Source organism: Vigna unguiculata, chromosome 11 (genome assembly GCF_037176805.1).
Source record: "Vigna unguiculata cultivar grain cowpea cultivar isolate G323 ecotype 2 chromosome 11, ASM3717680v1, whole genome shotgun sequence".
NCBI classification, from domain to species: domain Eukaryota; kingdom Viridiplantae; phylum Streptophyta; class Magnoliopsida; order Fabales; family Fabaceae; genus Vigna; species Vigna unguiculata.
The window spans coordinates 45,859,062-45,871,813 of NC_140802.1; the positions used below are offsets into that span (position 1 = coordinate 45,859,062).

Consider the following 12,752-nt stretch of genomic DNA (forward strand, 5'->3'; position numbering starts at 1 on the left):
TCATTTAAAAATCTAAAATCATCATTCTCCACAGCTAAATTTTTATGAGGTGATAAAAATAAAACTGACACTTCAAACCTGCATAATCTCGATTTCGTTTGAATCATAAAAATTATAATTTCCATCTATGCTTGACGAGTAAAATTTAACTATTTAAAAAAAAAATAATACCTACTCATAATAAAAAAGAATTCCTGTAATAAAATCATACAAATATTTATTTTATAATTATTTTTTATGAAGTTTTTATAATCGTAGTATGTAACATTAATAAATGGAAATTTTCCTTTTAAGGATTATTTTTTCTACACAATTCTTTACTATTTTAGTATTGTAACTTATATTTTAAATTCAATTATATACCCATAATTAACAATAAATAAATTACCTACAATAAAATTATACAAATTCTTTATTATTTTTATGAATTTGTAATAATTTAATAATATTTTAATTTCAATAATTATTTTATTCATTTTAATAATTATTATAGTAATAAATTTCTTATTTTTATTATTATAAAAAGAAAGTGTACAAACATGGGTAATGTATGCTTACTTTGGAGATAACGGAAAAGAAAAAGAAGAACTAAAATCACTTCCTGCTTGATTTTGGTGACCATACGAGGAAACTTGGAAGAGAGAAAATTTTGATATCAACTAAAGTAAACAAATTAGTTTATTTTCCCTTTCTTTGTCTTCTTTTTAGTCAATATTACATTATTATAGATGTGTCTGCACCAAACAATTAATTTCAATTATGATAATATATTTATTTTCCTTTAAAAAAATTATATATAAAGAAGGTGTCATAAAAAAAAGTTAAATGTGGACCCAAAAGGAAAGCAAAGTAGGGTTGGAAAGGTTCCTTTGGTGTATCGAACTGTTTGGTCAGTGAGTACTAGCCGTTGTGTTCTGATCTTTTGTGCCACTCAACGTTCAAATTTGAACTACTGAACTATTGTGCATGTAGGGTTTGGTGAAATCCCCAACGGCTAGTACAACCTTTAAAGCCACACTTTTTCTGATTCACTAGTCCTCACAACTTCTTCTCATAACCCTTTTGGCAAGAAGGAAGATTCAGATTGAGAACACTGCAATCTCATAATCTCTGTCTTCCTTCATCTTCTTCTTCTTTCTGCAAAAGTTTATTTATTCTTCTTATTCATTTCATTCCCTCAATATGGCTACCAACACCATTCATGGCAACAATGAATCTGCTCAACCCAACAATATTGCTTCCTCAAAACAACCTCTTCCTCCTGCCAAGACTGTTGATTCTCAATCTGTTCTCAGAAGGTTCTTTTTTTAATTTTTCTTTGTTTTTGTATCTGTTCTGTTCTTGTATCTGTTCTTGTATATGTTCTGTAACTGTTAGTAATCTTTCAAGAATTAAAGCTCTATGGGATTTTTCTTTTGAAATGATTGATACAGAATGTTGATCAAATATTCCAACTTGGAGACTAATTAGATAGATATCCAATACTCAGAATTATGTATATGATTTAATTTAATTTAATTACTCTAGAATCATTAGTATAGGAGATTTCCAATACTCAGAATTATGTATATTCCAAGTTCATGTTTTGTTTCATTGTCTTGACTATGATCTAATGTTTTTCTTGTTTTGTGTTGTTAAATAGGCTGCAGTCTGAATTGATGGCTTTGATGGTAAGAAAAACAAAACACACATATAATTAGGTGATTTGAATGTTGGAAAAAAGTCTGATTTTTTGGGTTAAATTTGTTAGATGAGTGGAGATTCTGGGATATCTGCATTTCCTGAAGAGGACAACATATTTTTCTGGAAGGGAACAATCACTGGAAGCAAAGATACTGTGTTTGAAGGCACAGAGTATAAGTTGTCTCTCTCTTTTCCCAATGATTACCCTTTTAAGCCTCCAAAAGTCAAGTTTGAAACAACCTGCTTCCACCCCAATGTTGATGTCCATGGCAATATATGTTTAGACATACTTCAGGTAATTTGATTTGATGTGATAATTTGTAATGAAGAACAAACATTAACTGTGTTCTTGATTTGTCATTATATTTTCATATTTTGATGTCTGTGTTTTATTGTTTTACTTTGCTTCTGTAGGATAAATGGTCATCTGCTTATGATGTCAGAACAATTCTTATATCCATCCAAAGTCTGCTTGGAGGTAATTTGAGAAGTCTCTTGATGGAAAATGTTCACAAATGTTTGTTTAATTTTTTGTTTCTTCTTCTAACTTTTTGGTTTTGTTAAATTTAGAGCCAAACATTAGTTCACCACTAAATCCACAAGCAGCACAGCTATGGAGCAATCAAGAAGGTGATAACATTGATATCTATGTTTGAAACTTTTAAGTTTTGAGGAGTTTGCATGAATAAAAGTTTGATTATGATGTTTTGTGTTGTACAGAATACAGGAAGATGGTTGAGAAGTTGTACAAATCTGGAAATTGATGAAAGAGAAATGATGAAGCCACAATTGTTTTTTGAGGTGTCCTTTTCTGAGGGGCCTGCTTTTATTTATATTTTTATCATTATCAATTATTGCATCTTCTTCTTCTTTTCTTTACAATTAAAGGTTAAAAGGTTTTGTTTAGTTGTGAATGTTTGCTTCCTCTTGATATTCATGGGACAATTCCATTATTTAAGTTTAGTAAAGAAACACACATTCTGCAACAATCCCTTGCCTGCTTAAGCTTATGATTGAAGAGCGTTGTATAAATAGATGCTTTTATGTCATATCATATTTTAGAATTTATATTATTTATATTTCAGAAACTTTTGCTGAAAGAAAATAAAATAAAAATAAGCCTAGACAAGTTCTTCCGAATTTTACATCCTAAATGATTATTTTAGGTCATTTCTAAAATTTCTAAAAATATACTCACTCAATTTGTCAAAACAAAAGTACTTGGGGGTGAAGTTGTTATTTTGCTGAAAGAGATATTTTGAAGTTCCTAATTATTCTAAGATTAAATATATTTTTTATCTCTTCACTTTAACTGAAAATTAAAATAAATAATCTCTTTTCAAAGTTTTAGATGACTAATTAGTACTCAAACTTATTTAACTCATTATTTTATAGTAAATTTGTGAAAACATTTCTAAAAATTTCAAAAAGTGGAATTATTCACTACAACTTTGAGTGGAATTAAAACTTTGTCCAAACACATGAGGTAAAGTTGAAAAAAAAAATATAACTAAAATTGTAATAAATATAAATTTTTATTATTTTATCGAAAAAATGTTGGGTGTAAACTCTATTAAATTTATCAAATTAATCTTAATTTTTCAAATTATCGGTAGAAGGAATACCTTACAACTCTTCACTCTTCTCCTTCCATAGTCACCTTACAACTTTTCACTCTCCTCTCTTCCATTATAATCATTAAGTTACTTTATTACTTCAAAATCTATTAAAAAAAAAAAACTTATCACTTCTTAATATAAATTATTATTTGAAAGCTTATCGATAATATAAACTGAGAAAATAAGTACTTTTTACACATATAACTATTTTTAACTACTCTCAAGTATTTTTCAATACTGAATTTGTTAAATTAAAAAAAGGAAATATAACCAAAATTGTAATAAATATAAATTATTGTTTGAAAGCTTATTGATAATATAATCTGAAAAAAAAAGGTACTTCTACAAATATAGGTTTTTTTTAACTACTCTCTAAGTATTTTTCAATACTGAATTTCTTAAAATTTCACGAAACTATTTCTAAAATAATACACGAGGGAGGCAAGTCAACGCGTGCAAAATCGATTTTTCACTGTGAAAGAAAAACGATGATCATGATCGTGTTCCCTATCTCGTGTCTAAACTCAAATTCGAAAATTTGTTCCATTTTGCGTTATTGTCAATTTCTAACCCACTCAACTGCTATTTATACTTGATAGCTTTCTAACAGATTTTCATTTTCTCCTGAAACGGTAAAAAGGTATAAACCAGGATAAAAATATAAAGTGGATTTTCTCTAGTCTTTCTCATTATTTTAAAATCACTCATAATAATTTCAGAAACTGCATTCTTGGCAAATTCACACAAAGCAAATGGATATACAATTTTATGCTGATTTAGAAGAAACAACACTTGTTTGTATCTTCCTAAACAAATTCTTGAAAAATTAACGTCTATTTAATGAACAAACATTTCCAAACACCCACTAAGCCATTTAATAAACAATTGACAAGAATAATACTAATATTAATGATCTTAACAAAGAATAGACAGAACCTTCCTTTACACAACAGATTTGAAAGAGGGAAAATTTTCTTTCTGATTTACAGAATTATATGTATACATATAGAATATATATGTATATACTTATACCAACTCTACTGTATCCACATCATAGGAATGAATGCGAGGCAGCAAGCAGTGCTGCTCCAATGCCTGATCCATCTTCAGTGACCTTAAGAATTACATGCTTGGCAATATCTTCCCCCAATATTTCGTTCAAAGCTTCATGCAAATACTCCCTAAACAATGTATAGCTAGAATACAAACCTCCTTCAATTGCAACAACTGTTCTTTTCATTTTCACATCACTTCTACGTCCACTTGTGATGCCACCACTTCCATCCCTACCAATCTTCTTCAAGATACCAACAATGCCAGCAGCTGCTAATCGTGCAGCTCTGCGAGTCACCACATCGCAAGCCTTCACCACAACTTTTCTTAACTTCAAAGGAGCATCAGGAATCTGAGACACCACAACACAACCCAACCATAAGGAATGATTGTTATTAGACTTAACAGGATTTTGAGGACAAAATATGTGGTCTCGTGTCAGATTTGTTTACCTCAAGGATGTCTCTGAGGATTCTTGCTACTTCTCTCAAGTCAGAAGAATCATCCTCGTGCATGGCAGCCATCATAGGAGTCCTGAAATGGCACACAAGGAAACGGATCAATTTTGAGAACTGGAGAATAATAAACCATGGAACATTTAAACTTGTCAATGTGAAGTCCGTTCCAGAAATGAAAACAAGACTTGAGAATGTCAACTGAATATATAGCAAATTCACTTTTCTAGTTAATATAATAGATCAATCTGTTGACTTCTCAGAAAATTTATGATTGGGAGAAGAAAAAAGAATAATTGACAGAGTTGATCGAGCAAGGATGGATACGATACATACCTCAGCGTAAAGGGCGTAGAAAGCTTGGAAGAAACAGGTCCAAACATATCTGAGTCTAGCGACATCCTTAAAATGACTCTCCTCACAATGTCACCAAGATACATGCCTGATATCATTTTCTCAAAACCCTACATCAAGATTACCAAAATCTTGTGAGTCATCTTGAATCAAGCAAGAGGATTCATGAGCAGCAGAACCAACCTGATCATTTGGATTAGGGCTTTCGGAGTCTAAATCAATATCATATGATGTTCTTGGTAAATGAGATGACCAAAAGTTTCCCCATTCCATATTTACAACCTAATAAACGGGACGAGTTATAATAAGTACAAAACAATAAACGAAAATGAAAATAAAAAGCAAAAGTAATACCATGTATCCTGAAGTTATACTAAGTACAAAACAATAAATGAAAGTGAAAATAAGAAACAAGAGTAATACCATGTATCCTGATGATGTAAGAAGACCTTGACACTTTATAATAGCATCAACCCGTTCCAAATAGCAAGCATTGGTACCGGTGCCAATTATTATGGAAGCAACTGTATCTGAGTCATGATAATGTCCAAGAGCCAGTGTTCCCACAGTATCATTTACCTGATCAATATAAACATAAGATCATATTCCAAATAATGCAATGAAGCCAAAAGGGTTCATTATACATGACAGTGCACACTTATAAAATTTAGGGACTTAAAAACCATCTCTAAATTAAAACACAACAGGTGGAAACCTATTTGGTTCATTACTATAAAAAAGTGAATTTATAGTAAGAAGAACACATAAAGACAATAACCCCGTTTACATGAAATAATATATGGTTGCCTCATATCACCAACAGTCATGCAGGAATATGTCAGTAAAACCTCCAAACGAGTGGCAGCATAGAGATTAACATAATGATTAAGAGTTAAGAAAATTCAGGTATCATGTAAGAACATAAAAGTACATCCTAGAACAATCTAATTTGTCAAAGGAAGAAGTGATATGGGAAACTGACCCAACTTGCGTAAGAATGACAAAAAAGATAGAAACAAATTTTGGTGGTATAAACCCGATGTAAAATGATCATTATCAGGACAAAGAAAGACTTCCTTACCAAGGCAGCTACCCTCATGTCTAGTCCCTTTCGTATCAATGCTTCCTGCAAACAAGCAGGAACATCTACTCCTACCTGAGGCAAACAGTTTTTGCACAAAGTATTTGTTAAATTACTCAAATTTCTTTGATATTTACTTCACTCTACTGAAAGACCAAATGCAACTTGAATAATTTAACCTATCTATTTTGTAACTTGTGAAAGACAAAGTAAGTACACAAACAATAATCGATAGTACTTAAAAAACAAAAAAAGAAAGAGGGTACTTCAGATCTATAAATAAATACAACTATATAAATAAAAGGTACTGCGAAATCAAGTCCTTCCCCTTTGAATTAAACAAATACAATTTACCAAGTTAGTGATAAAGTAACAAAGCCTTGACAAAGTTATTGATCCAGTTCTACAATGAATAATAAACATAAACTCCTTTTCATAATGTTTAAATAAAAGCTTCTCATATTGAAATAGCTTGAAAGCCGAAGGACTAACCATATCTACAATGGAAAACCCTTTTGTCCATTTAATTAAAATGCCTGAAGAAACTGACGTTTGTTTCACAGGGAAAGAAAATGTGAATCCAAGTTCCCTTCTTCTGTCCAGTGAAAGCTCAGAACCGTCTCCTTCTTTCTCGATGAATTCCTTTAAAGAAGAAGCAATGAAATCAAAGAGATCCTGCAGGAAGAAAAATCAATGACATTCTACTACATTAGAAGAACCCCCTCCCCCAAAGAGAAAAGAGAAAGCCAGAGAAACATCACAAGAGTAGAAGATTATGTCACCTTGCTTGTGCTGGTCATTAGATGTTGAGGGATGGCTTGTCGCTCTACTTCATGTTCCAAAACAGAAGATTGCTGATCGTGTAAATGAACCCGCAAAACCCTAAAATTTGTACCCCCAAGATGTAGTGCATAATATGTCCCTTTCTCAGTCCTGATCAAAGAATAATATGAATATAACACCTCAGTATTTAATCCATGCAATCATCAAACATGTATGTGGATACAGACAAATATACTAATCAACACCAATGTCTAAATCAGTTAAAAAGTCGTGCTCAAACATGTAAACATCACCTTCTCTAACTAAATGAAATGATAGCGGAAAAAGTAAACATCACCTTCTCTAACTAAATAAATGATAGCAAAAAAGAACACTTGAATGCTCATAGCACCATTTTTAGATTCCATGGGTAAATCTTAACCCAGACTCCTAGTAATGCACAAGAATTTAGGAACCATTTCCAAAATTTTAAAATGATGCCATAATATGAACTGAAAACCTCAGTTGACCTATTCTAAAATTATAAGAAAGAATTGCGAAGAATAAGTCCAAAAGTTAAAAGTAAAAATCGGTCATAATATACTAGCAATGTCAAAGGATACTAATAACACACAAGTCAAGGCAGACATTGACAAATGTTAATATATTTCAAAACAAATATATATATATACTAAAAATATGTATATAATAAAAGAGAAACAGAAAAATAAAAATATTTAGCCCCTGAAAATATCGTATCTTTCAATTAATTGTGTTTCACTCTGGAATAAATGATAATCGTTTCTTTCTCTCCCCAATTAAAAAAATACATGATTTTAGTTTGAAGTCAATCTGTGTTTACGAAAATAATGAAATACATGACTTTTAAAATTTCCAACTCCATCTTATAGTTCTAGACACTAAAATCATACTTTTAAAATTTTGACAGATTAAAATAATTTTTTCAAGTTGGAGACAAAAGCCAACTTGTTCTAAATTTTCGGTACTAAAACATTTTTTTTATTTTAGTATTTATACAAAATGTATCTCTTTTAAGTACTTACATTCAACAAAATAGTGAAATTTTAATTTCTTGTTACTCATGCTTTTATTTTAGTTGACGAAAGATGAAAAATACATCATTTTATTAAATATAATATAAGGACTATAAACAAATAAAATAATTATAATACAAAGAAATATTTAACCTAAAAAAGAATTGATAATTTTTAGCACTAAATTGAAATAATAATGCTACAGTAGGAGCAATTAGGAATGATAATAATAACAAAAGACAGGAAAGGAACCCGAAAACATTCTACTATTGTAGAAGTGTACATGCTCCAATCAAACATTGACAAGTTCACAAAACCATTCCCAGTGACAACAAAGAAAACATGAGAAAGCGAGTGCGTGTGATTGAATGAGAATGGAGCAGAAAGGAATTAACGATTAGATTACCCATCAGGGAGATTATGAACATAGGTGAGAAGCATTTTGAGCTTTGAACCACCTTCTGAAGCCAACCCTGCGTGCATCTCAACAGCCATAGCATCCACCACTTGCCTCAGCCTCTCAACAGAACTCTCACACCCTTCCTCAACCTCCCTCAACACTCTCACCACTCTCTTCCACTTCCCCCTGCTCCTCATTCTCCCTCCAACCACCACCGCCGCCACCGCACACGCCACCGTCGCCAAACCCACCGCTACTCCCACCACCACTCTCCCCATTCCCCCTGATCAAATCAAACCAAACTACATCCCACCAAACGTCGCCGTTTCCACACGCACGTCCTCTGCCTATCCTCGACCTAATCGAAGCAAACCAAGTCGAGCTCCGCAGCTGCTAGCATTACGCTCCGGCCACCGTACGCCGGCGACGGTTACCGGAAAAGTGGGGAATGAATGAATGGAAAAAGAGAGAGAAGAAAGAAAGAGAAGAGAGACGCGGCGGCTTCGCAGCACTATTTAAGCAATTAGAATGAACACATGTGGCGGGTGAAATTACATATTTGTCCTTGATTGGTTGCAAAATTTCGGATTTCTCCTCCTTCTTTCCAGCTTTGACTTCGCTCTCGCCTGTGTCTTTCTCACTCGCTTTTCTTTTCTTTTTTTAAATAATCACTCAAAACAATTTAACTTAAAGAGACAAAATAATTTAAATTATTGCTTTAATATGATATTAATGATTATTAATCACCAATCAGAACAAATAGTAAATATTCACGCGGTAATTACAATACCCCATTCAATAGTCCCCGACGAATATAGCTAACATTCAATAATTTCTTAAATGTCTTATTTTTAAAATATTTGCAGAAATTTCTCTTACACGCTTATTTTCAAATATTAAGAAAATATACTATAATGTAGCAAATTAATTGATGTAACATTTTTAAATACTCAAGAGATGTAAGAACAAAAAAATAGGAAAATTAAGAAATATTTGTGATAGCTTCCCAAAGCATAAAATATAATTAACATAATTTATTGACAGGTAATGTACTTGTAATAATAAGATATGATTGAGAAAAGTCGGTTATAAGAAAAGACAAATGTTAAGTAATATCTTTCATACAAAGGGTAAAGAAAAAACTAAATATTGACATTAATATGCATATTTATTGATTTTGTAATATGAATTTAAGAAAATACTACTTCTATTTAAAATTTCTAAACCATTAACAAGACCATAATCAAATTTAATTTTGTGTTCCCTTTTAATGTATATTTTTTATAGTAAATTATTTATGACAAGGTTCTCGCATTTACCAGTTTCATCATTCATGATATGATTTTAAAAATTAAACTAAAAACTACTACCAGTAATCAATCTCAGATTTTTCATTCACGGTCTACTAATTTGATTATTTAAATTTAATACTTTAGTTTATTATATTTAAGGTATAAAATGGTTTATAAAGTGAATAAAAGATGGGACTCTTCGTTATGTAATGAATCATAAATTATTTATTTATAGTATATTAAAAATAATCATGATTGATTTATTTAATTTCATACAAATATCTTTAATATAAAACATTTTTGTTTATGATCACTACTAACACGATATCAAGGTTAAGGAAAAAAAACAATAGTATATGTTATTTCGTTCGATTAAAAGTAGCATAAAAGAAAAGGCAAAAAAAAAAACTAGTTTTAAGAAACAAAGTTTAAACATTTTTTATTGTCATTACTTCATTTAACCAAATAAAATATAAATACGAGATCTATTCAAACAAATAAAAAATGCATTTCAAACAAACATAGGTGCTGTTAGGAATTCATATTATTCACGTGTGCTTCATTTTAATTTTCATGACATATCTGAGAACCTCATGACTTTGTAACTTTTTTAAAACTAGAAAAAAAAAATACAGGATATATAATGTTGGGATGATTACAGTTTACACTTCTTAAATAGCTATAGACTATAATTATAAAAACAAGATAAAACTGAAAAAAAATGTCATTTAATAATGTCTTATTATTTTCTACTCAAATAAGATGAAAAAAAATTTGTCCAAAACTAACATAAAACAAATATCTTTATTGTTTTAATTATTTTTTCTTCCTTTTCTTTTTATAGCTAAATTATTATTCCAACTTCCATTACCGACAAACCCCTTTGACGGAATATCATCGTCAACGAACGTTCAAATTTAAAGGAAGGGTAATACTGTAAATAGATAAGGTTTTCAGGGTATTTAGGTCAGTATAATGCATACAGTACACTCGTGTTATGTCCAACCTCGAAAAGGATGAGATTTTTTTTTATAATTATTTTATATCTTAAAAAATAGAAAATAAGAATAATTAATTAGTTAGGGGTACATAAGATATAGGTAATAAGATTGAGAGTGTTTGTTGAAAGCGAAAAGCAGTGAAGAGAGAGAAGTTACGACGGTGGCTCCGTATTTGGATTCGTACTATGCCAGCTGGCTTCCGCTAAGTCCAGCTGTACTGCTCCGCTGAGCTGTCCACTGACGCACGCACGACTAAAGTTACACACACGCACCTTACTTTTTATTTGTTATCTTTATATTATAACTTACAAATAAATTAAATAAAATATTAACATTATTGGCACGTGTTTTTTATGTAAGTATTGATAAAAAAAGTTCGGAATATTAAAAATTAATTTAAATACTAATATTTTTGTAATTAAGATTTTGATATATGATATTATAAATCAATTTAAATTTAAATTTGTATATTAATTATAATTTTTTTGATAAAAGATACTATTTAAATATAAATACTTTTTTATTTATAAATTAGTCTTTATAATAATAATTTCTAAAATTAATTGTTCTTTAATAATTTTTTTTAGCAATATACAAAGATCACACATGATATAAATTATAAAAAAAAAACAAATTTATTGTAACAATAATTTAAATTGATAAATAAAAAATTGTTTTTAAAAAATACATTAAAAATAAATTGAATTAATATTTATTCATAAATTTTAATTTTACAATTATTGGATGGTTTATTATTTTACCAAACACTTTTAATCTGATAAACATATTGAAAGATACTTTATTAAAAACGAGTTTATTTACCATGTAAGCAAGTTAAAAGAATAAAAATAAAAAGTCCTTAACATGGAATGAAAAATCTATTGAAGTTTATTTACCTGCTATTACTTGTAGGTCATTCCAAATTAACAATGTGGACAATTTTGTTAATTATGTATTACCATAATAATTAAATGCTATATCATCGTCAAAGTGGACTCTTTATTCCATTTAACTATTTAATTTGATTTTATATATATTTTAGTAAAATTTGGATTTTCTTAATTTTAGAAATAGTAGTTTATCTATTGTAGTTAGTTTAACTATTTTTGCCAGATTCATCTATAAATAAATAATGATAAATTGTAATTATTATCATTGTGCTATTTTAAAAATAATATAAATAATTAATTTCCTGAGTATTCCAACCACTGAAAAATGTATACGGTAGTTTTATTTTTTTTCTTAAGTAATAATAGTTTTTAGTGGTTTTTAAACTTTGAGAATTTGCTTTTAGAATTCCTTTAAACTAAAATAAGCTACAGAAGAAACGAAGTTCTTTATTTTATTTACAAGAATGTTTCGTAGTTTAAAACCATTTTATTATCATGATTTTTTTTTACAATTGAAAATAACTATGAGTAAAAGTAAACGTTTATGTTGTTTTTTTATTTTTTATTAATAATTTATATAGTTATTCATGGATTTTTTTATCGGTGTCCACATTTATTTTCTAATTTTACTTTTTATATAATTTTTTAAAAGTAAAATAATTATTTTATCAATTATTATATTAAACATTTTATTTAAAGGTATAATAAACTGAACAAAATAAGTGGATTAAATAAATAATCTGCTTATTTATTCTAGTCCCTCTAAATGTAGTGTAGTTATTCAATGTTGTAAATAAAAATTATTAATTCTCAACGTGATGGTTTAATAGTCTCATACCGTAAAATAGTTGCTTATTTAACACAATCTTGACAAAACTAATCATAACGATAACAAATATCGTTAAATTTCAATTTAATTATTATTGGAAATCTTAATTAAATTCATAATATAATAATCATAATTACCAAAAAATTAACAATAAAAATTAATACAAATAGACCGAACAAGGACCCTTTTTACATGATTAGAAATAGAATCTTAAAAGATTATAAATAAATTATGATAGTGTTAGCTTTTTTATATGTTAAACATGACTCAACAAATAA

The 12,752-nt window shown here is 29.1% G+C and overlaps 1 protein-coding gene and 1 pseudogene across 2 annotated transcripts; one reads left to right on the forward strand and one right to left on the reverse strand.

Annotated features, from left to right (window-relative positions):
- Positions 1 to 1,026: 1,026 nt before the first annotated feature.
- LOC114169889 (ubiquitin-conjugating enzyme E2 20-like) lies at positions 1,027 to 2,672 on the forward strand. The gene is made up of 6 exons (XM_028055268.2): positions 1,027 to 1,298; positions 1,643 to 1,670; positions 1,751 to 1,978; positions 2,098 to 2,161; positions 2,254 to 2,313; positions 2,404 to 2,672. The coding sequence occupies exons 1-6, from the start codon at positions 1,183 to 1,185 to the stop codon at positions 2,445 to 2,447; spliced, it is 540 nt and encodes a 179-aa protein (XP_027911069.1). The 5' UTR covers positions 1,027 to 1,182; the 3' UTR covers positions 2,448 to 2,672.
- A 1,503-nt stretch (positions 2,673 to 4,175) lies between these two features.
- LOC114169887 (hexokinase-3-like) lies at positions 4,176 to 8,955 on the reverse strand (annotated as a pseudogene). The gene is made up of 9 exons (XR_014986641.1): positions 8,469 to 8,955; positions 7,028 to 7,178; positions 6,738 to 6,920; positions 6,246 to 6,320; positions 5,588 to 5,743; positions 5,348 to 5,446; positions 5,147 to 5,274; positions 4,808 to 4,889; positions 4,176 to 4,707 (listed from the first exon to the last, which is right to left on the reverse strand). The product of XR_014986641.1 is annotated as a hexokinase-3-like (transcript).
- Between the last annotated feature and the right edge of the window lie 3,797 nt (positions 8,956 to 12,752).